We start from the raw sequence: 25,777 nt of genomic DNA, 5'->3' as shown, positions 1-25,777 counted from the left end.
ATATGAAACAAAGGTATGAAGACTAACGAGGGCCCAATAATAGTATGATTGAAACGACAACTGCATTGTATTGTTTCCTTGACGGCCAGAAAGACCTCTTCATTAATTTGCCCCATAAAGCCAATATCATCAGCATAACGGAGTGATTTATGGTGAACACCTGACTTATTAGTCAAATTTGATCTCTCTGCATACGTTTTGTATATTTTGGATACGTTTTTGGATACGTTTATATTTTTCTCACTTGCAACACTGCTCTACACACACACACACATACACAGAGAGAGAGAGAGAGAGAGAGAGAGAGAGAGAGAGAGAGAGCATCACTCCAAGGAAGCTTTATTTACTTTGCCTCACACAGTCAGCAGTTTTATATGTCAACGTCTCGTAACAGAAGCTGGTAGTCAGCCGCAACTGCTTAGCAAAACGTTTGGGCACTAGAGTTGTCGGGTGTCGTCTGTGTGTGTGTGTGTGTGTGTTATGAAAGGCTTATCCGTACGTTGTAAGGAAAAGTGTAGATACATCGCAGCATCTTACCATGACTACTTGTAACAGGTTTTAGTGGAGGAGAATTAGGTTTTCAGTAGTGTTTCTATGATTCTAGTGGCCTCTGAAAATAGTTGTTATGAGAGGAGGATGCGTTCCAAAGTACGGAACGTAATATTCAAGATGAGTACTAAATATATCAACAATTATGAAACAGAGGCAGTGAAGTCCACTTGAGGCATAGGCAATGCAATACTTGAATTAAGAATATTACAATTAATTACACCACGGAAAAAAAAAAAAACTCACCGCGTCTTTCAAATGACATATATATATATATATATATATATATATATATATATATATATATATATATATATATATATATATATATATATATATATATATATATATATATATATATATATATATATATATATATATATATATATATATATATATATATATATATATATATATATATATATATATATATATATATATTCGTGTATGTACTACGTACGTACATAGCTACAACAGTTTCATGATTAACTTTAAAATGAAAGCATTAATGTGTTTTACGTGGTGCAAAACTCCCCAATGGGTTTTGAACTTTTGTTTGAAGTGGATCCATCGGTGATCACTGGATGGCAACACAAGTGTTGAAAAGATCAAGAAGTATCTCAAATCACAAGACAAGACGACAACAATGTGGTGGAAGGAAGGGATCTGCCTCATTCTTTACCTCTTTTCTCAAGTCACACTTATGTGTCATGGCCTGAAAGGTATTTTTACGTGTTCGCTACAGTAGAGCGACAATATTTTGTTTCACAGTTGGTCTTGTTTTACCGAATCTGCCTTGTGCGAACAAAGGTATTGGATGGCGGACTGCACCCCTCTTAGGAAGACGATAGGGAGGTGAAAGATGACAGCCTCGGGCATTATTATCCAGTCAGTAACTGTTGGGGGGATAAATGTTATGAAAATTTCCTGTCGCAATAGCGGACGAATAAAATAAATAAATGAATAAATAAATTTGGTGTCTAATGAATCTTTGGTGGTGTATTCATCAATTTTTGACCACTGCTTTGACCCTTTTATGGGACGCATTTCAGTGGGCATTTTTTTTTATTGGATTTTTGTTGACCTTGGCCAGTGTCCTTGCTACATAAAAGAAAAAAAAAGTCCATCGCACGGTAATACATGTCGCTGTTCACAACCATTCACTTTTATCCTTCGCTAGGGAATGATCCACTGGCCTCACGCCAATGGACTGCTAAGTGTTAATAACAAAACTGGTAGATTAACCTAACCAAACCTAACTTGACAGGGGAACTGCCCCTTGTGATTCCCCCCTAATCTAGCAGAAGGCTGTGCTCCTTGTAATTAATAACAAAATCATGGATAGTTAATAAAAGAAAACTTATTCGCCCATCAAGCAGCACTTAATTCATCACCTTCCTTTTCTATCTTTCCTGCAAGCTGCAGTACACTCACTGTGGTGCCTCACACTCTTCACACTCGGGCCAGAACACTGTTCTCATAAAAGCAGGGAATCTTGACTATTTTCATAAAATACTTGCAGAGTATTGGGAAATGCAGCAGTGCTCATTGACATCTTCCTCAAACTGATTCAAATTCAGCCATGTTTTCTTTCTCTGACAAAACAAATGTTTTGCTATTGCTATTGGCCAGATCAATTATGCATTTTTTTTTTTTTTTTCGGGAGGGGGGTCTCCAATCAGCATGGCATATTTGCACAGACTCATTTGCATTGCCAAACATATATGTACACACACACCACCTTCCACAAGACATCACAACATTGTCAGGTGCGCAGCTGTGCTGGTCCCCATGATGGCATGCTCCAAAAAGTGGTAAAATAAGAAAAAATAAGTTACAGCATTGTAATAAATTTGCAATGCATAGATATATACCTGGACTTCAAAATGCTAAGAATGAAAGATCCAGCTATCAGGACATAAGAATTGCTGCTTTGAGACAGGTAAACTTTTTAATGAGAAGTAAAACCTCAATAATTCAAACTACTTTAAGTCAGATATTAGTTAACTGGGACACTTAAGGGAAGGGAAAGGACTTGTGTAGAGCAAGGAAGGTGCATTGCTAAAACCTTGATGAATCGGTCTACAAAGTGTATGTGCAAGAAAGAGCTGAAGGTGTAACATTGTGTGGCCTGGACATCCAACATGCTGCAGGTTGGCTTGTTGAACACCTTAAGGTTAAGGAATTTAAATGATTGCTGGGTTTGGATAAGTTGGATTGATCTTTCCTAAATTAGTCTGACTTAGCAAGGTTTTACTTTACTGTACCATTGTCAGCAGCCTACACTTTTGGGGTGTTCTTTGGTCCACATGGACATCACTGATGTAAATATGAATGAATGATAATATTGATGACAATAATAGATAAACAAATAAAATAGAATCAAGAATTACAGTAAAATTCTGTAGCATGCAGATAGTCTTTTATTTACTCTTGCAACATTTTAATATTTTTAATATTGAAAAATTTTCCTTTTAAGAGAAAAATGGATTATTGCAGGAGAATGTCAGGGACGGGATTATGGCCATGGCAGCATTGTGTGTGTGTGTGACACCAGCCACTGCGACACCCTCCCCCATATCACTCCACCAATCCTCCCTTCAGCATTCATCATTTCCACCAACAAGGCTGGTCGCCGCTGGGAGGTCACCAGTGACAATTTTATTGATCTCTTCAGTGACAGTACCTTCAGTGATGTCTTATCAGGTGGGTGTGGTTTTCCTATTTACATATCTGTTATATTAGCTGGTTTTGGTCACTTCGATGTGAACAGTAAGACTAGGTATAGAAGGCATGGTAGTAAGTTGCACAAAGACATTGTCTCTGGATGCAGTAGTGTGTGTGTGTGTGTGTGTGTGTGTGTGTGTGTGTTTTCTTACTTTATCTAATTGTATTTTTGTAGGATTGAGTCAAGCTTGTAATATTCCATCTTTTAAAGTTAATTTGTTGTATTTATCTTTAGATCTAGATCTATGAATGCTCCTTGCACCCACAACTTATCTCTGTCACCATTTCATGCTTTTCCAAGTGGTCTACCCACTTTTTTCTTATTGTTTTTTTTTTCTATTACTTAACTTATAACTAAGAGTAAAGACCACTGGTTCTTGCTGCTGTCAGATTCTCTCTAGTGGAGTGGTACAATCATAGAAACATAATTCACGTGAGTTGCCTGCCTGCCAATCTCATTAGCACAAGTCCGAACCATCCCGTGGGTCACAGTGGGAGTCACATGATTATATTTTCTAGACTGCATTTACAGAGTGAAAGAGGGAATACTGCTTGCTGTCAGCCAATCAGGGAGCAGCTTGCAGGAAGCATGGGTAACCATTTCATTTTCATTTCAGCTAAACAAATCCAATAATGAAGGTTCAATTGTTTCCATTAACCTCGTATTTTGTTTCATATATTCTGCTAACAAGAATTCTTTTATTGGATCTATGTAACAGTTTACTGCTGAATTGATTTTATAATGATCTTGGTTCAGATCTTCAGGCTGTGCTGTTTTATTATAATCTCCCTGTTAACACCATCTTAGATTGACCTCCCATAATTTGTAGTATAATCCTAAAGTCTTTATCTCAGTATTATTTACTAACTCTGGATGGTCATTGCTATCCTATGTTCTTGCCATGTGTATAAGATAAGGTTAAAGTTAAAAGATAAACCTTGATAAGAATTAAATATTACAGTAACAAATACAGAACAAGAAATATAGAACTAACAATTAAAAATATCAACTAATTAATTGTCTTGTTCACAGATGGTGAGTTGGAGGAGGAGGAGGAGGAAGAAGAAGAGGTGGTGGTGGTAAAGGTGGAGCATGGGGAGGGTTACCAGAAAATTATTGGGTTTGGTGGTGCATTCACTGATGCAGCAGGACTCAACATCCTTTCTTTGCCCCCAGAGCTGCAGGACACTGTACTCAGGTGAAGCCTTTCTCTCCTGTTTACCTCAATTTTTTTTCTCGCTCTCACTCACACTTCAAACATTCTTTCATCCTAAATTCACATTGCATGTATTTACTCACTCACCTTCTCCACTCACTCTTTCATCCCAAACTCACTTTATATTCACTTCATAATACATAGTATAGATTTTAGTTTGTTTTCCTTATTTAATTTAGAAAAAAGATTGTGTTTGGTGTAGTATGTATGTGGTGTAGTGTAAAAGTAAGAGATGGGTGTATTGGAGAGGATGCTGGTACCTTCAATAAGTGTTGCACTTGAAAAAAAAAAAAAAAAAGTAAAAAAAAAATCAACAATGTGGAATGTTCAGGGACAAGCACTACCAGTGTTGTAACCACAAAATAGTGGAAGTCAAGAACACTGTAAACCAAGGACTTCCTTTATATTGATTTATTTTTTACAGATTAAGTTTCTTTGCAGTACAGAGAATGATGCAGTCAGATATGCATGTGAAAGTTTAAGAGAGAGGCCATGCCTGGTATGGATGACTGTGTAGCAAGCAAGAGCAACTGAGGACCCTAGTGTTCAAAGGATGAATCCAGCAAAATCAGGTTTTCAGATATTGGTGTTTGAAGTAAGTTATTCACGTGCAAACCCCTTAGTGTTGTGAGGGTGAATCCAACAAAATGCAGTTTTGAGATATCTGTGTCTCAATATTTGTTAATTTAAGGGAAGCATTCTTGAATTTGGGTAAAAAAAAAAATATTCGTGTGCATACCAGCCACCATGATGCATTCGGTGATATGCTTGCCAGATGCGTAACGCATCCCTTTTAAATGTCTAGCGAGTTTAAATGTCTGGGATATTTAAAGCCCCATTGCTCTTGCCACGCCCTCATTTGACTCTCTGTTTATTTTCCTCGTATTTTGACTAATTCATAAACTTTTTTTTTTATTGGTGTGTGACAACTTGGGTTGTGTGTAGTGGCAGCAAGGACACCACCAATTGGCTAGTGGCTACTAGAGCCAGTGAAAGCGATGAATGACACAGAGAAGAAGCATGTTGTATTATTTGTTTATTTTACCATTTTATTCGCTTATTTGAGTTGTTTTTATGCTCATATAATCCAGATGCCTCTTGTGAGTGCAAAGAGGAAGGTTTTGAGCAATCTAAATTGCCAGAAGCAATTGAAAAGAGAGAAAAATAGTGCTGCTAGTGGGGCTAGCCCTGGGCTGAGTCACGTTTCTCCCTCTCCTTCTCCTCCTCTCGCTTCATCTGCTTCCGTCACTTCTGCTGCTAGTTTCCGACATAGTTTGCTTCCAGATCAACATAAAAACATCCAAGTTAGTAGTGGAAGTTCATTGTTGTGCATTTCAATGAAAACACGCAAACTAACTAGCCCTGACTACAAGCCTGGGGGCTTCTTACGTGCCTGACATCCTGGCAACAGTGAGGTGGGTTGGCTCTGCTGATATCCTAAAGTAATATGTTATTTATGTATTAGGGAGCATATAATAAACTTGCAGTGTATTATATACACTAAATATAAATAACAGGAAACCAGGAGCCTGGCTAGTGAAAACTGTATATTGCAAAGAGCACCTCACCTTCGTTTGGGTCATATGGGTGATCTAAGCGTGACCTTTAAGTGACCTGAACCTGTACTACAGACTTTCCATGAAGTGCTGAAGGGAGATGTAAATAGAAAATAGAATTCGGTAATGATTTATGACATTTTTAAGAAGTAGTACACTTGAGAAGATAAAATTGCAATTATTTAGAAATAATTTTGGGAGCATAAAAGTAAGAATAACTCAGTGGGTAATTATGCAATTTTAATAATTTTGGTCTCAAAATGTTCACAACAATGTCGGTAGAGGCATATCTTCTTTCATTCAAATAAACATGTGCCATAATTTCAAATGTCAATTTTTGGAGTGGGAAAAAAAAAAAAAAAATTGCAGTGTCACCAAAAATTGTTTTTTCTTGCTACATTTAAACTTTAACTGGGAAAGATGCTTATGCATGTCTCCTATCAGTGGGCAAAAGGAAATTAATAATCTCCTCATAGTTTTTATGCCATTTACATAATTTTGAAGGGCCTAAATTCACCACATACTAATTATTTTTCTACAAAACTAAAGCAGGTATTTTGATGAAATTGCTATGAGAAAAATCATTATGCATCCCTGCACACTTTGTAAAACAATTATTGACTTGGATTAAAAAGTTAAGGCTAGGAGGACCAAAAATGTCATATTCATGAATTAACTCGAGAACACTTCCCTTAAGACAAATTGGCAACTAATTCTGTAAACAGTATTGTTCATATCAATACATATGTGTCATGATAATCTTTTGGTATAAACAAAAACAGGCATTAGCATTAAATTGCTACTTCATTCATGTATTTACTAATACATGAGTATCATGAAAGTATTTTGGTATAAACAAAAACAGGGGTTACCAATAAATTGCTACTTTCTTCATGTATTTACCAATACATGCATATCATGAAAAATATTTTGGTATAAACAAAAAGAGGCATTACCAATGTACTGCCACTTCCTTCATGTGTTTTAATAATACCCCTGATGCCTCTAAAGCAGAACAAAATCTTTACTCCTTCAACATAACTATACACAAATATAGACCTTGTACTCATAGAAAATTATGAAAAGCATCAAAAGTTTAGGTGATAATTTGGTATGTGGATGGAGGGGATTAATAGTTAAGCCACTGGCATTTGGTGGGATGTGCTCTCATCTGATTGGCTGTGAGGAAGGTGTGTCTTGATGTCAGAGGGCACCTCGCTGTTCATTGGCTACCAAGGGTGTGAGGTTCACCTCTGCTACAGTATGCTTCTTCTTGGCACCTTCCACCCACGTGGCAAAGTTTTGAGCATTAAGTCAAGATGCATCCCTATATTTAAAGGAATTTATGACCATGTTGTAAAGGCAAAACTGTTTGATTCTGATGGCAACATGTAGATAATGGCGAGGAGAATGCTCTGGCAAGTCTAACTCAAAACTGCCAAAAATGTAGATTTGCCCTTCCTACACTAAGTGCCTCAATTGTGCATGATAGAGATGAATAGAGAGCAACAATGGTGAGTTCATGAAAATTATGCAGTCTTGTCAACCACTGGGAGATGATATGGATGCACTTAGTGTGGTCCATTGCCATATGGATCCAGTTAACATGCAGGGCATTCTGCAGGAAGTACCTTGTATTTATTGTGGTCTCAGGATTGAAGTAGTTGTGATAGGGAACACTCTATATGAAGGGGCAGGCATAAATCATTGTATGGTGTTGTGATGTGTGTGGCTAGCTGTGCTATACTTGAACTCTTAGGGTTTAGTATGGTGGGTCATGAAACTTTCCCTTTCCAACAGGGCCTGAAGGGCCTAAGAATGTGAATGATGTGTGTGTGTATGTGTGTATTTACCTAGTTGTGACATAAAGGAAGAGAGCTACTCTCGTATTGTCCCGTCTCTTATCCCAAAATTTTTATAACCATCTTGAAATTATGTATCGTTGTTGTGTGCTGTTCGGGCCACCCTGTGTGGGATTGGTGGCCTGGTATATAAATAGATAGAAGTTTCTTAGCACTGTGCATCAATGGTATTAATAGTATTTAGCTGTATTACTTGAAAAGATTACTGTTCTGTTTTCGTAGGAAACATACGAAATTATTCTTCAAATCTCTCTCTCTCTCTCTCTCTCTCTCTCTCTCTCTCTCTCTCTCTCTCTCTCTCTCTCTCTCTCTCTCTCTCTCTCTCTCTCTCTCTCTCTCTCTCTCTCTCTCTCTCTCTCTCTCTCTCTCTCTCTCTCTCTCTCTCTCTCTCTCTCTCTCTCTCTCTCTCTAACTGACTTTACCTCTGTCATTCTTGTTGAAGATATGTATTGTCTGTTACCAAATTCTAAGTTTGCTGCATGTGCTTTATTGCCAAGTTAAGATTAAAGCTTTGTGTGGAAATTATAAGTATATAAATAAAAATAACATAAAGATTTACCTGAAGTTCCCTTCTGCATTGTACTTTTGTTTAACCCTGCCCCATATTTTAGTGTGGCTACATCTTAAGATAAAGTCTTACCTGAGCAGAAGTTTTTTAGTGGACATGTGATATTAACCTTTCTGATTGTGGAGCATTGAATGCCTGTAGTGGGTGTTGAAATTTGTGATATTAATGGGTTCATGTGTGAGTGGTAAGAAAGCTTTGCCATTGTGCTGGCAAGTATATAAATACTGTGATGTTACAGTATGGGGATGTTTCTGATTGGTGAATTTAGTATCTACTACATAATTATCATGATATCAGTATATTAAATATGATAAAAATATCATATCACCCCCTTTGATTTATTTTCTAGTATAGATTTAGCTGAACTAGAAAACTAACACATTTATGATATATTGTGGGGATCATCTGTCTCACTGGAATCACAGGATGCGGTGATATCCCACATTTTGTGTGAATGTGATGATAACAATAATCGTCATAATGGTTATGGTATCAGTACCTGTCAACATTCTGTCTTCTTCCAGGGCTTATTATTCCCCTGAGGGCCTGGAGTACACCATGGGGCGAGTACCAGTGGGAGGCACTGACTTCAGCACCCACCCTTACACCTATGATGACTTGCCCCCTGGCCAGACTGACCCTCTTTTGACAAAGTTTGCATTGGCTAAAGAGGATCTGAAGGTCAAGGTGAGATAGAACAGATAAAACATTTCTGTATATATTTATTTATGCAACAAATGAATTGGAAAATTATGAATTGTCCCAATAAAGGCACACTAAGACTGAAGGCTAAATGAGATGCCAAAGAGGACATGAGGAGTCTGCATTGAGTATATATTCTTTATAATTCTGTATATATAACTAATATTCTTGTTTTTGCATTTTATTGTGTATTTACCACTCATGCAGCTTGGCACTGAATTGAGCTAATCTTTTGTGCAAAGTGTATACATCTTGATCTTGTGCCATGGAAAAGGGTTTTTACCTGTCTTCCTGCCGGTTTGCAAGATTACATTCCAACTCCAAACTTGTTCAAAACACCATCAGATAGAAAATGTGTCTTCTTCAGCTTGTTATTGATAATTGTTTTTCTATAGGATGGTGTTTTAGTTGGTACTATTTTATGCACTTTTTTTTATTTCATGAATTATTTTAAAGTCACATAAACATAATTCCAACCCAAGTGTTAGTACTTATGATGTGTCTTGCTCAAACTGTTCATTACAGCAATTGGATGGAGCTTCAGAGACAAAGCAATGCATGTTGCAGTCATGGAAACGAGCATTGTCTTTGTATATAGGAGAAGAGGTTAAGATGTAGTAATTATGGCAATAACCAGTCATCTTGAAAATATTGACAAGGAATGAAGTATAATTAAGAAGAACCAACACTTGTAGGCAAGAATCCATGAATGAATATCACTAATACTAGGTTGCCATGATTATATGGCAATGAAATGCAGGTAAAGATTCTCTCTCTCTCTCTCTCTCTCTCTCTCTCTCTCTCTCTCTCTCTCTCTCTCTCTCTCTCTCTCTCTCTCTCTCTCTCTCTCTCTCTCTCTCTCTCTCTCTCTCTCTCTCTCTCTCTCTCTCTCTCTCTCTCTCTCTCTCTCTCTCTCTCTCTCTCTCTCTCTCTCTCTCTCTCTCTCTCTCTCTCTCTCTCTCTCTCTCTCTCTCTCTCTCTCTCTCTCTCTCTCTCTCTCTCTCTCTCTCTCTCTCTCTCTCTCTCTCTCTCTCTCTCTCTCTCTCTCTCTCTCTCTCTCTCTCTCTCTCTCTCTCTCTCTCTCTCTCTCTCTCTCTCTCTCTCTCTCTCTCTCTCTCTCTCTCTCTCTCTCTCTCTCTCTCTCTCTCTCTCTCTCTCTCTCTCTCTCTCTCTCTCTCTCTCTCTCTCTCTCTCTCTCTCTCTCTCTCTCTCTCTCTCTCTCTCCAGATACCCCTGATCCAGAAAGCATTGGCCATGTCTCCAGTACCTATCAAGCTCTTTGGGTCAGCTTGGGGTGCACCTGGCTGGATGAAGGACTCAGGCAAAATTGCAGGCAAAGGCAAGGTGCTACTGAAGTACTATAAGACTTGGGCACAGTACTATGTGAGGTAAGGAGGGAAATGTGTTAGCTCAGCATGTGAACAAGTATATTTAACCATGTTACATCTCTCATAGTGTAAGAGATAAGTGCGGTTGAATTTTTTTTTTAGTATAGTGTGTATAATAATTTTTAGGACACTTAGTAGTAGTAGTATATCGAACAGTTTCTTTTCTCATAATTTCATGAATATTTGAATCAATCTTGCTTACTATATTATGGATAATGAATTTGGCCTCAGTTAAAAGCTTTCACTTCTCTTTGAGAGCCTCTAACATACACAAATCTTTCTAGATTCTCTCTCTCTCTCTCTCTCTCTCTCTCTCTCTCTCTCTCTCTCTCTCTCTCTCTCTCTCTCTCTCTCTCTCTCTCTCTCTCTCTCTCTCTCTCTCTCTCTCTCTCTCTCTCTCTCTCTCTCTCTCTCTCTCTCTCTCTCTCTCTCTCTCTCTCTCTCTCTCTCTCTCTCCCTCTCTCTCATCTGTCTGAGTCCTTAGTCATATTAAACGTAAATTTTGTTTTGACTTCTGTTTTGTATCTTCCCTTCCTTTCATCATGAAACCTTATTGCTAGAAAATTATATTAAAAATAAATAACTTGAAGAATAGAAATGGAGGTTTAGCAAGAATCTAGACCATTATCTTATATTGTTATTAGGCAGTTTTCACTTGTCCATGTGCTTTTTTTTTAATGGAGCCAATGATGGAAAAATGCTTGTTAATGCCAGGAAATGTAATGATAAGAATTAATTTGAGTAATAGAAGACAAACAAGAATGGATTACAAGAATGAAGGAGAAAAAGACTTTGTATAATGATTATGGATGACTATTTGCCAGAGACATCATACAGGATCACCAGAGAACTACATATTGGGAAATATAAGGAGTGTTTAAGTGTTTAAGGAGAGAATAAAGAAGCTAAGTGTTTCAGTGATTTTCCTAAGGTTGGAATGATACTGCAGTGGTCTGATAGCTGTACAGAAAGGATATAGGAAAGACTGAAAAAATACAATTAAGAGCACTCAAGGTAGAATTAACATAAGAAAGACTTTTGAGACAGAACTTATCAACAGTAAAAGAAAGAAATGGAAAATGTAATCATAGTGAATAGAGGTGTTTTGTATGTATAGAACTGAAAGAGATGCAAGAGGTCATGGAAGGAAGTTGAAAAGAAACAGATACTGAAATACATGATTTTCCATATGGAAGCATGGAAATCTGGAACAGCCTAGAAATAGATGTACGAGTACATGTAAGGATTATTAAGAATATAAAATAATTGCTGATATAAAGACAGAACAGAACAACAGTAGCTCTTTTCCTTTATGTCACAACAAGGAAAACACACTGAGCTGTAACACACACACACACACACACACACACACACACACACACACACACACACACACACACACACACACACACACACACACACACACACACACACACACACACACACACACACACACACACACACACACACACACACACACCATTTTGTGCATACTGTTTTTCTACCTTTTCTTCATGGCTTACAATTTCCTCTTCATACCTGACTTGCATACATACACAACACACCATGTGCTATTTGCTATAAGGAATCCAACAGCATGAATTTAGTGAGCAGCTTGACAGAGGCTTTCCCTTTAGGTTCCTACAGAACTATGGTCAACACAATATAAGTTTTTGGGGACTCACTGCCCAAAATGAGCCAACAGATGGACTTCAATCATCATTTAGTTTTAATGCAGTTGGATGGACCCCCAAGGAACAGGTGGGAACAGCTTATTATGATTTGAAAATAGCAGCTTGCACGAGTTTGATATTTTTTGGGGTGTGTCTGTGTGTGTGTTGTGCATGTGCATGCAGGAGTGTACATTTCTGTTTCTTTTACCAAAATCCATTAATGTGTTCACCAGGCTGAGTGGATGGGGCGGTTCCTTGGCCCAACCCTGGAGAGTGCTGGCTTGGGTCACATCAAACTGATGGTGCTTGATGACAATCGCATCTTTTTGCCCAAATGGGTGGATGATGTAAGTCATAGGGAAACAGAAGCCTCACACTGCCTTTCAGGAGGATTTTTGTTGCAGCCTGATGATTATGTGCTGCAAATTGTTATAGTGTCACCAAATGTTATATTCTGTTCTTTATGGCTCAGTACCTTAACATTTTTTTAGATTTTTTAATTTATTTTTTTTTTTTATGTAGGAAGGACACTGGCCAAGGGCAACAAAAATCCAATAAAAAAAAATGCCCACTGAAATGCCAGTCCCATAAAAGGGTCAAAGCAGTGGTCAAAAATTGGTGGATAAGTGTCTTGAAACCTCCCTCTTGAAGGAATTCAAGTCATAGGAAGGTGGAAATACAGAAGCAGGCAGGGAGTTCCAGAGTTTACCAGAGAAAGGGATGAATGATTGAGAATACTGGTTAACTCTTGCATTAGAGAGGTGGACAGAATAGGGGTGAGAGAAAGAAGAAAGTCTTGTGCAGCGAGGCTGCGGAAGGAGGGGAGGCATGCAGTTAGCAAGATCAGAAGAGCAGTTAGCATGAAAATAGCAGTAGAAGACAGCTAGATGTGCAACATTGCAGCGGTGAGAGAGAGGCTGAAGACAGTCAGTTAGAGGAGAAGAGTTGATGAGATGAAAAGCTTTTGATTCCACCCTGTCTAGAAGAGCAGTATAAGTGGAACCCCCCAGACATGTGAAGCATACTCCATACATGGACGGATAAGGCCCTTGTACTGAGTTAGCAGCTGGGGGGTGGTGAGAAAAACTGGCGGAAACGTCTCAGAACACCTAACTTATAGAAGCTGTTTTAGCCAGAGATGAGATGTGAAGTTTCCAGTTCAGATTATAAGTAAAGGACAGACCGAGGATGTTCAATGTAGAAGAGGGGGACAGTTGAGTGTCATTGAAGAAGAGGGGATAGTTGTCTGGAAGGTTGTGTCAAGTTGATAGATGGAGGAATTGAGTTTTTGAGGCATTGAACAATACCAAGTTTGCTCTGCCCCAATCAGAAATTTTAGAAAGATCAGAAGTCAGGCATTCTGTGGCTTCCCTGCGTGATATGTTTACCTCCTGAAGGGTTGGACGTCTATGAAAAAGACATGGAAAAGTGCAGGGTGGTATCATCAGCGTAGGAGTGGATAGGACAAGAAGTTTGGTTTAGAAGATCATTAATGAATAATAAGAAGAGAGTGGGTGACAGGACAGAACCCTGAGGAACACCACTGTTAATAGATTTAGGAGAAGAACAGTGACCGTCTACCACAGCAGCAATAGAACGGTCAGAAAGGAAACTTGAGATGAAGTTACAGAGAGAAGGATAGAAACTGTAGGAGGGTAGTTTGGAAATCAAAGCTTTGTGCCAGACTCTATCAAAAGCTTTTGATATGTCCAAGGCAACAGCAAAAGTTTCACCAAAATCTCTAAAAGAGGATGACCAAGACTCAGTAAGGAAAGCCAGAAGATCACCAGTAGAGCGGCCTTGACGGAACCCATACTGGTGATCAGATAGAAGGTTGTGAAGTGATAGATGTTTAAGAATCTTCCTGTTGAGGATAGATTAAAAAACTTTAGATAGGCAGGAAATTAAAGCAATAGGACGGTAGTTTGAGGGATTAGAACGGTCACTGTTTTTAGGAACAGGTTAAATGTAGGCAAACTTCCAGCAAGAAGGAAAATACTAATTAGAAGGAATGAGGCCCATTTGCATTAGATTATCAATGGTATGCTGTCCTTTCTATGTCTGGTTGAATATTAGAGAGACTGTACTTAATTGTGAGATCTCATGCCCCCTTCCAGAGCCATTTCAGGATGTACAGAGGTGATGCATGTACACAAGAGTGACTCCTGCTCATCAGGAAACCTCAGGGAAGTTTAAGATTAAATTTTAATGAACTGAATTTGTTACAGAATCAATCCTTCATGAATTGGTAACATTGCAGGTGATGAGCAATGCTGCTGCTGCCAAGTATGTGTCTGGTGTGGCTGTGCATTGGTATACAGACTGGTTCACTCCACCCTTGACCCTGGACTTAACACACAGCCGCCACCCACAGCTTTTCATCTTGTATTCAGAGGCTTGTACTGGTAAGGCAGCAGTATTTCCAGGTAGAATGATATTATTAACTGAACTTTAATATTTTCAGATGAATAATTATGGATTTCTCCCTTCAAATATAGGTACAGAAGTGTCATGCTCTTAATGTCTTGATCTGATTATAGTCAGATATTGACACCTTCTTAGCTTATTCTGAATAGCAATTTCAGATTTCATGGATGACTTGTACTATTCCATATTCGATGTTTGTCATTTTATAAACATAAAATACTTGCATGGTTGTTTAATACATTTCTTTCATATAAATGTTAATTACATTTACATTTACATGTTTAATTGGATTTAGTGCCATGTTTAAGATTATAGTATTTCCATATTTCTTCAATATAATATTGTATCATAGAATCAGTGATTATTCATTCATTATTTGGAATGAATTTCAACTTCAACAACACATACATGAGTTGGTTACACATGAAATCTTTCTACATTATGTTTATCCATATATTTATTAACATGAGGTTGGTGATGCTGCAGGTCAGTGGCCGTGGCAACCTCTCAAGGTAGTGCTGGGGTACTGGCCACGGGCTGAGAGCTATGCAGCGAACATCATAGAGGTATGTTATAATTTCTAACAGCAACCACTTTCCCTTCTCTGATATTACTCTGATATTTATGATTATTGAAAAATAGACAAAAACTTCTCATGAGGAAATTTACAAGACTAAACTCATTATAAAGTTAATTATTTTCATATTAGCAAAAAACCTAATGTGTTGAATGTTTTATTTTATATAAAAATTTATTTGAATCAGTTCACTGTCTTCTACAACAATTGTTACAGTTCCTTATAAATAAAGTTTTTAATGCTATGGAGTGAGTACATTTGCTCTTACAAAGTGATGAACAGTCATCATCTACTTGTAGGCACACTTACAAATGGAGCAACCCTCTTCGTAAGAGCAATGATATATGGAACACAATTTCACATCAGTCTTTAGTAATTAGTTTATTTCAAATTGGGAAATTTTACTATAAAATTCATCAATATTTCAAAAGTCCTCAATATTTCACAAATTGAGAATCAAATGAAAAATTCATATGATAGAAATTATGCAAAATTGAATTTCCTTGATGTTTGTTGCAAAATTTAATATTTTAATGGCAGGGTCTAGAACACTGGTCTACTGGCTGGATAGACTGGAACCTGGCCCTGGATGTGAAGGGAGGACCAAACTGGGTCAAGAACAATGTTGATGCTCCTATTATTGTTAATGCTGTAAGTGTGTGTGTATTTATTTACTCTTGTTGGGTCATATCACCATTCTTTATTAGTTAATCATTACTTAGAAATTATGTGTATTCTTAGCATTTACTACACCATCATCCATATTATTCCAGTCATACCAATCTTTATATCCGCTTCTTTTTAAAATCCTCTCGGGTTTCCTGTATCTCTCACCATGTCTCCCATGAAATCATGTTATGTGTATCCATGACATATTTATCTTGCCAACATTTTAAGATTCTTGCAAAATGTGTGATAGATAGTGGAAAGATATGAGAAAAGTCATCTGAATCTCTTATGAGTTTGGTTCTGGCTTTTGAAAATGTCTGAAAATGTTCACAGAATGAGTATAGGTGATATCTTGAACACACCCTTTGCCTTCCTCCAGAGTGCTGGGGAGGTGTACAAGCAGCCCATGTACTACACCTTGGCACACTTCACCAAGCTGCTGCTTCCAGGAAGTGTGCGGGTAAAGCTTAGTTTTCCTAGTGTTAACTACACTAACATTTTACACACAGCCTTTGTACGCCCTGACAATGCTACTGTCGTCACCTTCCTCAACAGGTAAGGCAGAAGCTCATTTCCTGGTTCTATTATTGATCATATGTTTTCTTTCTTGAAAGTGCAGTCTACATTTCCTTCAAGGAATCAAAATGTATTATTGACATTTAACCTGGGGTGTTAGAGTTGGGGTGAGAAAATATGATATGAAATTGGGGTTACCTAATTGCTATGCATCCTGTCTGCAGGTGGAATTGTTTTACTAGACTGGATTGAAATTGAAATGAAATTAGCTTAGAATGCAAAAAACTGTGAACTTAATTCCCTTTCATTGTGAGGAAGTAATACAAGCAAATGTGTAGTGGACAGTTGAGTTCATCCAAACTCCACTTGGCCCATGGCAGTCATTACAGTTGTATTGCTAAGAGTCTTGTACCTTCAGTTTGTTGTCATGCATTTGACTCAGATTTTCTTTCTTTTGATAAGCTTAGATCAATTTCTCAGTGTTTTAAAATACAAATTGAGGTTTTCACAAAAGGAAGATGATATTATAATAGGAAAAATGTGAGGTAGTTAATCTAGCAGATGCTTTTGGAGCAAAAAACTCAGTACTAGTAATACAGTCAGCGAGTGACAGCATATGCTACTCAGGGAGTGTGTTTTGCTTAAGGCCTCTCAGCAATGGTAAAAAATGAGCTGAGACAAATTGATCTATTGGCATCTCAAGTGTTGTGTGCCAATAAGTCAATTTGTCCCAGCCCATTTTTTAAACTTGCTGAGACACCTTCAACAAAATGTACTGTCTGAGTAGTGTATGCTGCCATTATGCAAGAGGTCAATGTTTGCTGATTGTATGTGATAAGATGAAATAGCTGATAAGAGAATACATTAATGATCTAGCAAATTGGAATATCAGTGGGAGAAGTGAATAAGTTTGTCTTTCCTGTATCTTACAAAAACACAGGAGCATGGAGAAAGAGACAGAGAGAGAGAGAGAGAGAGAGAGAGAGAGAGAGAGAGAGAGAGAGAGAGAGAGAGAGAGAGAGAGAGAGAGAGAGCTTTGCAGAGAAGGAAAGTGGCAGGATGATAAAAGGACAGACAGTATTTTAGTATGATTCAATCTATAATTCTCAGGTATATGTGAGATTTGGACAAGAAATAAAAATTAGATATTTAGGATATGAGCAATAGAAAGTAAGTTAGCTATCAAGGTGTTAATGAGATGTGAAAAGAGTGAACAGTGAGAGTAATGATAATATTAAATGGGAGATCTTGTTGTTATAGTAAATGGTTATTGCTCTGAATGATAACTTACTTTACTTCTTTACCCTCCCATTACGCGCGCACACACACACACACACACACACACACACACACACACACACACACACACACACACACACACACACACACACACACACACACACACATGCAGGGATAATTATTCAGTACGCATACGTCTCCACGACCATCGCTTGGGGAGTCTGAGGCTGCGTATGGAACCTCGGTCACTGGTCTCTGTCATCTGGGGAGCTCCAAGGGATTGAGAAGAGAGAACATTGTAAGTGGCTTCAAGTAGGTGTGTGGCTCTTTCCTTTATTTTCCTTTGCATAAACTTTTGTTAATGGTCATAGTAATTACCTATATTTTCTTTCATACAAATTTTAATGGCCACAGTAATACTGAAATAGATGAAACAGCTTAGCAACTTCCTCTTAAGAGCTACCTAAAGATGATTGTTTACTAGCTTTTGAGTTTGTCTTCTCATGAGATACTGCAGTTAATAGTATGTATCCTGGTGGAGATGAAAGTGCACGCTTGTAGACAAAGTATTTTTCAGACAGTTGAAGTGACTGATTCTTTTTTTTTTTTTTTTTTTTTTTTTTTTTATCTGTAAATTGTAGTGACAGAATCAGCATATTTAAGTTCTGTAGGATACCGTTTATTTAATCTATTTTACATTTCATTTATTTGTTTATTTTGTTTTTACCTTGAAAAGATAGCACTGATGTTTTTTTCTTCCTGTTTCCTTTTTTTGAGAGGAAAGATGATGAGTTATAGACTTTTGTCATCTAGTCAGTTGTGCTCTGCTGCACTTTTTTTTTTTTTTTTTTTTTTGTGTGTGTGTGTGTGTGTGTGCTCTCCTTCAATACATGTAGAGTATGTATGTACTTTGTATATGTTGTACAATGTTCATTGCTATCTGTATTCTGTTTCATTTCTTTATTTACTGTTACTTACAAGAATGCCAAATTGGTTGCCTGTCAAAACAAGACAGTATACTTATATTTGTTGGTGTGCTTATGATTTGCATGACAATGTTTATGATAGAGTGTACTGCTTTATGAAGTATTATGAATTATATAGGTTTAATCAAGAATTTGGAAGAGTAAATATTACTAACTAAGCAGTTATGGTTATTAACTTAAACAAAATACTCGTTAGAAAATTTAACATTGATGCCGTAATTGTGTACTATACATGCAAATCCTTGCATGTACAGTACACAGTTAAGGTGCATTGTACTATGTCCATCATTGCATCATAGGGGATGTGGTAAAGTCTTAAAAATTTCAAAGATTAGCAATTCCTGCAAAATACAAGGGAGCGAGACTTTTTTTTTCAGACCTTAAAATCAAATATTTGTATTTTATATCTCAAATAGGTTATAATACTTAGATGAGGTAACAGAGAGACCACAAGAATATTTTGTGATACTTGTACTGTGCCTTAAGTAAGGCTTTTAGTTATTAAAACAGTTTTTATACGTTGTTTTTATCATGTATCCATTTAGTAACTGGAGTGATATAACATTTTTAATGATTATGCCTTTAATTTGAGGTGAGGATAATTACAGGTCACGGTCAACTCATGTGTCTTGAAAATGGAGGTATGACATTCACAAATTTATAGTCAACAGTTGTGGCGTTAATACAGTATACTTCAGGCATGGAGGATAATTAATGGAAAGACTTTTCTCTCGGACGTTATAACAAAGATGAATAACATCCTTACGAAAATAATTGGATTGTTTTGTAGTTGAGGCTGCAATGTGTTCTTATTCATTATGTTTTATTTAATAAAAGCTGAAAGGAAGTGATGAAATCGTATGTTGCATGAACGGTCGGAATATCAAGAAGATAACGGAAATAGAAGGTGCGAGGTAGTGACGTCTCTTGGTCCCACAGGTACTTCACTGAAATATTTTTGTCTATGCGAATAATTTCGGGATGAGAAAGGTGTTAACAGCAAAGCAACAGACAAACTAAAATCTCGTATATAAAAGTCAAGCTTCAATCAAACTTGACTCATCTGAGATGAAAGTATCTGATTAATATCCTTCACACAGCCAGAGATACGCCCTTATTTTTTCTTAGCTTAAACTCCGTTCAGCCTGTGTTAGTACTTACATCCATCTCAACAGTACATAGATCTCAAAATAATTATGATTACAAAGTATGGTGTTTATTCATATTAATCGACTTATGATATCATCGTCTCTATGCAATGCCTAAACGTAGAAACGGGTGTTTGCATATATTACTGATAACATGAGACAAAAGGCATCTGCTGTATAGTTAATTTGAGTAAAACAAATTGCACTTGCCTAGTAACAATGAGTCATTCATGAGGAACAGATAAAAAGCTGGAAGAGAAGTGGTAATTGGCAGTATCTAGCAACATCCCGGCGTAGTCTGTCAAACAGTGTGACGTCACCGCCAGTGTGGTTTGGGTCGTCACCGTGGGAGGATGTCGGCGGTGATCGTATTCGCTGTCTTTCTTCTCATCTGCACTATCCTAAAATTTCTGAATGTGACCAGCCCTCCAAGACCTCCTCGGCTACTCTCCAGTGACTCTAAATTCCTGGAACTAGTGCTCAAGTATTGCCCACACCTCAATGAGACGTGAGTAGCAAGTAGACCAGAAATTGTTATTGTGAAGGGAAGATAGGGAGGGCGGTAGTGAGAGAGCAAAGGAAGGAAGGATGAAGAGAAAGAGTGGGAACGCTGGTGATGAGAAAAGGGTGAAAATAGAAGAAAGGAAGGTGAAAGAGAGGGAGATATGAATAAGTAAGTAAACACACCCAAAATGTTAAGGTAAATTTCACGTCTTGCCTTTCGTTTCCCTTCCCTTCCCTTCCCTTACCTTCCTCGCCTCCACCATCCCTTCACCGTTACCATTACCACAAAGACTAGTAGCCTGATCACCACCACACTCGCCTCCATCGTCCACCCAACGCACGCAACAGACAGTTAGAGACACCGAAGCTCAGATAACAAACAAACCAAAGCTTGTCCGTGTTAGCCGCCAGCCCGCCAACTCGACAGGACCCACCCTCGATTCCCGCCCATGTTATTGACGTTTGACTTGTCCTCGCCTTCCCGTCACCTACAGGCACCTGAAGTCCTACCTACCGTGTGGAATCAGTTCTATAATACGTGTTGCGCTAATGGTAGATGCTATTTGAAGTGTATTTCCGTAGGGATGAGTTCTGATGGATGACAGCCCTTAGGTTCGTTAAAGGTGGATGTGTTTACGTGAGTGTGTGAGGTTACAGGTTGGATTGGATTTGTTGAAGGGGTAAAATTAGGTCAGTCTGGGAAACGTGAAGAGGAGTAGGAGGAGAGAAGGTGGGTGGATGCTGCTGCCGCCGTCGCTGCCGCTAGATCAATGATAGTGTTGTGCGGAGAGTGGGGGGAGGGGATGCTCAAGCCACCTGGGCCCGGCACCTGCTACTTAATCGCTAGTACTGCCATTACTTATTGCTTTTACTACTACTGGTGATGGTGGTGGTGGTGATGGTGATGCTATTACAACTATTTCTCAGTGTGACTATAAAATTTGATGTTTTCGTCGTCGTCGTCGCCGTTGTTGTTGTTGTTGTTACTAATAGTATTCCAACCACTATTATTTCATTGACACAACTACGTATATGTATAACTAGTACTACTGTTTCAAATATCTTAAGCTGTCGCCGCCGTCGTTGTCGTTGTTATAATTGGTGTTAGTATTACTACTACTAGTACTGCTATCTTTGTTATTATTATTATTATTATTATTATTATTATTATTATTATTATTATTATTATTATTATTATAGTTTATTGTGCTGCTACAGTTACATTCACTACTGCCATCACCACAAGTAGTCAATTTATCGCACTACTAAAGTAAAACCAGTTATCGTAGTCATCTACTTTTGCAGCGTCGTTACTTTAAACACAACCCCGAGCGAGGTACTGAGCCGCCACCACCACCACCACCACCATCATCGCCATTTGTCATTATGTCTTATCACCGTCACATAGGAAAGGGCGGTGGTGGTGATGGTGGTGGTGGGATCAAACTGCTGTTAATGCCATCACAACCACTACCGTCGTTTTTCTACTTGCATAAATATATTACGAACATAACTACTATCTACTTCCTGTGTTCATAAAATAAAATATCTTCATAAGTATTTCTATCACATAAATGCTTTGATCACCATCATTCTCTCTCTCTCTCTCTCTCTCTCTCTCTCTCTCTCTCCTCTCTCTCTCTCTCCTCTCTCTCTCTCTCTCTCTCTCTCTCTCCAGCATCCCGTCTTATCCTTTCATCGTCAGAAGGAACTCACGACACTTAGAGGACTCTTCATTTCATTGGCTAAGGGATCTCTCCGTCACTTCATGGTTCGGATAACCTCTCGTTCTATTGGCCCAAACCTGTGTGTCCTTTGATCTGGCAGTAGATGTGATTGGTGGCAGGATGAGACGCTAGTGGCTGGCGTGACTGGGAGGTCAAGTGTGTAAAATAATGATAAGGAAGAAATGTCGTGACTGTATGTGTGTGTGTGTGTGTGTAGGGAAGGTGGAGCGTGGGAGAGGGAGGGGGGAGATGCAGGAGAGACGCGAAAGGAAGATACAATTATTAGACTTTTTTTTTTATCATTATTGCCTCGTTTTGTTGTTGTTGCTGCTGTTGTTGCTGTTGTTGTTGCTGTTGTTATTGTTGTTGTTGTTGTTGTTGTTGTTGTTGTTGTTGGTTGTCGTCGTCGTTCTCCATCATTATTTTTTTCACTTTTTACTTCTTTTTCTTCTTTTTGTTGTTGTTATTATTATTATTATTATTATTATTATTATTATTATTATTATTATTATTTATTTGTCCAATCGTTACCCTTCGTTTCAGAGATATTCCTCTCTCTCTCTCTCTTCTGGGAATCCTGCTCTTTTTTCCACACGTCTTACAGTGTCCCGAGAAAGAGAGAGAGAGAGAGAGAGAGAGAGAGAGAGAGAGAGAGAGAGAGAGAGAGAGAGAGAGAGAGAGGGGTTGATGCCAGATAAAATAGTAGATAGATACGAGTAGATAAGAATAATGGTAGCGAAATAAAAAAATTAATTACGGAAGTAAGAAGGAAGGAGAGGTGAAACAGGAAGTAGGTGTTGGCTATTGTTTTGTTTTATTCAGCAGGAGTGGAGGAAGAGGGGGGAGGAGAGGGGTGAGTGTGAGAGGAGACGAGAGAAGAGTCTGGGGATCAATAGACGTCTGCTGATTCCTCTTAAATTGAGAAGTTTTGTATTATTATTATTATTATTATTATTATTATTATTATTATTATTATTATTATTATTATTATTATTAACATTGTTATTATCATCATCATTGCTTTTGTTGCTGCAGCTTCTGTGGGTACTACTACTACTACTACTACTACTACTACTACTACTACTACTACTACTACTACTGTAATTCATAAATACGAGGAATAAGCTTGAGTAATGTCATGCTTTGCGTAGCTTTGGTTTTCACTATAATATGGAGTGTACTAATGCTCAAGATTTTACTACAATCTCTACTGCTACGACTTACAGACTACTACTACTACTACTACTACTACTACTACTACTACTACTTCCACCCACCACCACTTAAAAGTATCATCCCTTAAATGAAGAATGGTACTGTAAACAAGATATAGACAGGGACAACCTCTTAACCTCACGACACCTGTTAAATAAAAAAAATAAATAAAAAAAAGGAGTACGGAAGACGTTAGATAATAAGTATATGCAGTCATTGGCCACTTGTACTCAGCTGATTACGGTCTTGGGGGGGGATATGGAGAGGATGACTTAAGTACCTCCTTGCTGATTTGTGTGACACTGATAAAGGTGAGAGAAAGAAAGGAGAAAATACTTATACGTGTTAAGAAACGAAAGGAACAGACGAAGGTATAATAGTACGAGGCAGGTAGGTAGGTAGCTTGGTTGTAGGTACGAAGTGTTGTTCTATATATTTAGTATTAAAATGTTGTATGTAAGTAGGCATTTCTGCTGGTATTGCTGTGATTACATACCTGTTGTTTGTTTGTTTGAAGAGAGAGAGAGAGAGAGAGAGAGAGAGAGAGAGAGAGAGAGAGAGAGAGAGAGAGAGAGAGAGAGAGAGAGAGAGAGAGTTAACTTTATCTTTTCTAGGCCACAGAACTGTTTAAGATACTAGCGCATAAATAAGTCTATGAAAAGTCTTAGGTGGATGAAGGAAAATATTAGTCTAGCAGTAAAAGGGTTAAACGGGTTAAACAAACATTAGAATCACACAAACCCTCTTGAAAACTCCAGTAACATTCCCGAGATCCTGTTCAACGTAGGAGAGTTACGCCGTGGCTCGACTCTTGTAACAGCAAACGGATTGAAACTGGAGTCATTCCTAAGTATTGATAAAACTTTCATTAGCAGCGGCCGTACTCACAAGCATCGTACTGCTGCACCTACTGAGGCACCAAAACGCTCGAAAAATCCGCTCCCAGATGGTGGAATGAAGTTTTGCCAATACTTAAGAATAAGAGTTGTAATGACAGTTGTAATTCAAGTGTTTGCCTTAGAGGAAAGAAGATGTGAGAGGTCAGAAGCGTCTTCCCTCGCCCTTAAGCACCACATGACTGATACTCGGGTACTTGCCGGTACACGCATTGGCCAAAGCACGGGACGCCTCTGTGCAGCGCGCCTCGCTCACCAGGGATTTGTTTCCTCCAGGGCACCCAGCCTGTAATAGTGAAAGCCGTAGGGAAGACGAACGATAAGATAAAAGGAACGGGTAGCGCAAACTGCCCATTTGATTTATACGTATTAAGTTGTTTTACAGAAGAAAATGAAAAGTGCTAAAACTAGTCTCATGTATATGTGTTTATTATATAGTCTCTCTCTCTCTCTCTCTCTCTCTCTCTCTCTCTCTCTCTCTCTCTCTCTCTCTCTCTCGCTTTATTCCTCTTAACTACCAGTTTTGTTTGTAGCGACAATATCAATAGCAACTAGTACTTATGCTACTACTACTACTACTACTACTACTACTACTACTACTACTACTACTACTACTACTACTACTACTACTACTACTACTACTACAACAACAACAACAACAACAACAACAACAACAACAACAACTACTACTACTACTACAACAACAACAACACCGACTACTACTACTACTACTACAACAACAACAACACCGACTACTACTACTACTACTACTACTACTACTTCTACAAAAACAACAACAACAACTACTACTACTTATGAATCAGAGGGTTTTGACACACACACACACACACACACACATACGACCTTATCGGAGGAAAAAAATATTGTGGTGCCTTAGACGGTGTTGCGTTCTCCTTCCCTTCTTCCTTCCTTCTCTCCTTTCCTCCTTCCCTCTTTTCTCTTCCCGCTATTGACCTGCTGCTGCTGCTACATCAACCTGCCGGGGTCCTCTGAGTCCTCATCCTCTTCCTTCTGCGTATTAAAGCCTGTGTGTGTGTGTGTGTGTGTGTGTGTGTGTGTGTGTGTGTGTGTGTGTGTGTGTGTGTGTGTGTGTGTGTGTGTGTGTGTGTGACCTTCACCTTAGGCCCTTTGCGTCTCATATTCACCTACCTGTAATTTGGACGAGGCAGGTGATGGAAGAGAGAGAGAGAGAGAGAGAGAGAGAGAGAGAGAGAGAGAGAGAGAGAGAGAGAGAGAGAGAGAGAGAGAGAGAGAGTACTGGATTTTGTCGCCCTTGAAAATTTGGGGTAATTACTGTTTTTCGGTAATATGTGTGTGTGTGTGTGTGTGTGTGTGTGTGTGTGTGTGTGTGTGTGTGTGGGCCAGTTCAAACACCATTACAGTAATTGGGCGTGTTTGTGTTAGAGGACTGGTGGGAGCTTAAGGTAATTATGAGAGAGAGAGAGAGAGAGAGAGAGAGAGAGAGAGAGAGAGAGAGAGAGAGAGAGAGAGAGAGAGAGAGAATCTGCTTTACACAAACAACAAAGGAAAAATTTAGCTCCCGTGAGACTTAAGAACTGGTCTCTGTGTGTGTGTGTGTGTGTGTGTGTGTGTGTGTGTGTGTGTGTGTG

The 25,777-nt window shown here is 38.4% G+C and overlaps 2 protein-coding genes across 2 annotated transcripts in view; both read left to right on the top strand.

The window, feature by feature from the left end:
• Positions 1 to 1,041: 1,041 nt before the first annotated feature.
• On the top strand, positions 1,042 to 19,174 carry LOC135108971 (lysosomal acid glucosylceramidase-like). Its single transcript, XM_064019887.1, has 12 exons — positions 1,042 to 1,271; positions 3,049 to 3,255; positions 4,310 to 4,475; positions 9,004 to 9,166; positions 10,409 to 10,569; positions 12,207 to 12,330; positions 12,476 to 12,589; positions 14,503 to 14,647; positions 15,156 to 15,235; positions 15,787 to 15,897; positions 16,295 to 16,470; positions 17,843 to 19,174. Exons 1-12 carry the CDS (start codon positions 1,196 to 1,198, stop codon positions 17,952 to 17,954), a joined length of 1,635 nt encoding a protein of 544 aa, XP_063875957.1. The 5' UTR covers positions 1,042 to 1,195; the 3' UTR covers positions 17,955 to 19,174.
• A 936-nt stretch (positions 19,175 to 20,110) lies between these two features.
• The window catches only part of LOC135108967 (abhydrolase domain-containing protein 2-like), a 53,576-nt gene continuing 47,909 nt past the window's right edge, over positions 20,111 to 25,777 (top strand). The window contains exon 1 of the mRNA XM_064019873.1: positions 20,111 to 20,312. Within this exon, the coding sequence (XP_063875943.1) occupies positions 20,158 to 20,312 (155 nt within the window). The 5' untranslated portion in view covers positions 20,111 to 20,157. The remainder of the gene's footprint in view (positions 20,313 to 25,777) is intronic.

Source organism: Scylla paramamosain, chromosome 2, assembly GCF_035594125.1.
Source record: "Scylla paramamosain isolate STU-SP2022 chromosome 2, ASM3559412v1, whole genome shotgun sequence".
In the NCBI taxonomy this organism is placed as follows: domain Eukaryota; kingdom Metazoa; phylum Arthropoda; class Malacostraca; order Decapoda; family Portunidae; genus Scylla; species Scylla paramamosain.
Note: the sequence above shows the minus strand (reverse complement) of the source record. Positions and strands in the feature narration are given on the sequence as shown.

Excerpts from the sequence above, each read along its gene's own strand:
- LOC135108971 (XM_064019887.1), top strand. The coding sequence starts at position 1,196 with ATGTGGTGGAAGGAAGGGATCTGCCTCATTCTTTACCTCTTTTCTCAA. Across the intron at positions 10,570-12,206 it reads TGGGCACAGTACTATGTGAG|GTTCCTACAGAACTATGGTC; the intron begins GTAAGGAGGGAA and ends CTTTCCCTTTAG. Across the intron at positions 12,590-14,502 it reads TGCCCAAATGGGTGGATGAT|GTGATGAGCAATGCTGCTGC; the intron begins GTAAGTCATAGG and ends GTAACATTGCAG.